This window comes from Etheostoma cragini, unplaced genomic scaffold (genome assembly GCF_013103735.1).
Source record: "Etheostoma cragini isolate CJK2018 unplaced genomic scaffold, CSU_Ecrag_1.0 ScbMSFa_2725, whole genome shotgun sequence".
NCBI lineage: Eukaryota > Metazoa > Chordata > Actinopteri > Perciformes > Percidae > Etheostoma > Etheostoma cragini.
In genome coordinates, this window is record NW_023266918.1 from 84435 (window position 1) to 86606 (window position 2172).

General features: G+C 49.0%; 1 protein-coding gene across 1 annotated transcript; it reads left to right on the top strand.

Moving 5' to 3' along the window:
• Nucleotides 1–187: 187 nt before the first annotated feature.
• Nucleotides 188–1136, top strand: LOC117940540 (E3 ubiquitin-protein ligase UBR2-like). The gene is made up of 3 exons (XM_034865787.1): nt 188–283; nt 535–709; nt 871–1136. Exons 1-3 carry the CDS (start codon nt 221–223, stop codon nt 1134–1136), a joined length of 504 nt encoding a protein of 167 aa, XP_034721678.1. The 5' UTR covers nt 188–220.
• The last annotated feature ends 1036 nt before the right edge of the window (nt 1137–2172 follow it).

A 2172-nucleotide genomic window follows, 5' to 3' on the forward strand; every position in this document is an offset into this window, starting at 1 on the left:
GAGAGTCTATGGAGCTAGACGCTTAATGAATGAGAGTCTATGGAGCTAGACGCTTAATGAATGGGAGTCTATGGAGCTGGACGCTAAATGAATGGGAGTCTATGGAGCTAGATGCCTAAATGAATGGGAGTCTATGGATCAGTATTTGTTACCTGGATGTGTCTGTCACCTGTATGTTGATGTTTCTGTGTGTTTCTAGTTGGTGGCGAACATCAAAACGATGAGAGAGCGAACGTCCTCGACCGCCAGTGTCACCGTCTGCCAGGGACAAAGACCTGAGGAGGTGAGACACACATGTCCTCCAGGGGGGTTGGGGGGGCATTGACTCTACCAGAGTATTTCTGCTACATTCTTTCAGTAATCTGACTCCCTGCCCCTTGGAGTAATCTGACTACCTGCCCCCTGTAGTAATCTGACTACCTGCCCCCTTCAAGAATCTGACTACCTGCCCCCTGTAGTAATCTGACTACCTGCCCCCTGTAGTATTCTGACTCCTTGTCCCCTGCAGTAATTTTGACTACTTTTCCCTTGCAGACTGTGCGAGACAGAGACAAGGCGGAGAGAAAGAGGAAGGCGGAGATGGCCCGTCTGCGGAGGGAGAAGATCATGGCTCAGATGTCAGAGATGCAGAAACACTTCATCAACGAGAACAAGGAGCTGTTCCAGCAGAGCCTGGAGGAGCTTGAGGCGTCCACATCCACGTCCGCCGCCGCCAACAGGTACGTCCACGTCCACACCGTATGGGCCAGAGAGAAGTAACGTTAAGTTCTGAGTGATGCTGAAATGGACTCCTAATATATATATTTTATATATTATCTCTTGTAATAAAGCCCTCCTGTTCTCTCCCCCCCCCCCCCCCCCCCCCCCCCCCCAGTCCTCCTGGTGCAGGCGCCGGCAGCGCAAGCCAGGTGTGCGTCGGGCCGAGCCGTGTGGCTGGAGCCGAGCGCCGGCAGCTGGTCACCTGCATACTGTGTCAGGAAGAGCAGGAGGTTAGAGGTCAAGGCAGAGCAATGGTGCTGGCAGCCTTTGTCCAGAGGTCCACCGTGCTGTCCAAAAATCGCCGGAGACCCCTCCCGGACCCAGGTGGGCAAAGCCTCCCTCAGACATCGTCAGAATCAGTTAGAAACAAGCTGTAGTATAACCCTACAGGACAGATGTTCAGCATTAGTTAAAAACAAGCTGTGATTATTTACATGGAGTCTGGTGGAGATATGCTGCTCTTAACAGTGAGGAAAATACATTGAGGAAAATGAGCATTTGAACACCCTGGTATTTTGCAAGTTCTCCCACTAAAACATCGTGGAGGGTCTGAAATTGTCCTCGTAGGTGCATGTCCACTGTGAAAGACATAATCTAAAAAAAAAATCCAGAAATCACAATGTATGATTTTTTAACTATTTATTATTATGATACAGCTGCAAATAAGTATTTGAACATCTGTCTATCAGCTAGAATTCTGACCCTCAAAGACCTGTTAGTCTGTCTTCAAAATGTCCCCCCCCCACTCCATTTATTATCCTAAATTAGATGCACCTGTTTGAGGTCGTTAGCTGCATAAAGACACCTGTCCCCCCCATACAATCAGTAAGAATCCAACTACTAACATGGCCAAGACCAAAGAGCTGTCCAAAGACACTAGAGACCTCCACAAGGCTGGACAGGACTACGGGGACATGTCCAAGACCAAAGAGCTGTCCAAAGACACTAGAGACCTCCACAAGGCTGGACAGGACTACGGGGACATGTCCAAGCAGCTTGGTGAAAAAACGTCCACTGTTGGAGCAATCATTAGAAAATCGAAGAAGCTAAACATGACTGTCAGTCTCACTCGGACTGGGGCTCCATACAAGATCTCACCTCGGGGGGTCTCAATGATCCTAAGAAAGGTGAGAAACCAGACCAGAACTACACGGGAGGAGCTGATCCATGCCCTGAAAAGAGCTGGCACCACTGTTTCCCAGTTTACTGTTGGTTATTCACTAAGACGTCATGGTTTGAAATCACGCATGGAACGAAAGGTTCCCCTGCTTAAACCAGACCATGTCCAGGCTTGTCTTAAGTCTGCCAACGACCATTTGGAGGATCCAGAGGAGTCATGGGAGGAAGTCTTGTGGTCAAATGAGACCAGAATAGAACTTTTTGGTCCTAATTCCACTAACCGTGTTTGGAGGA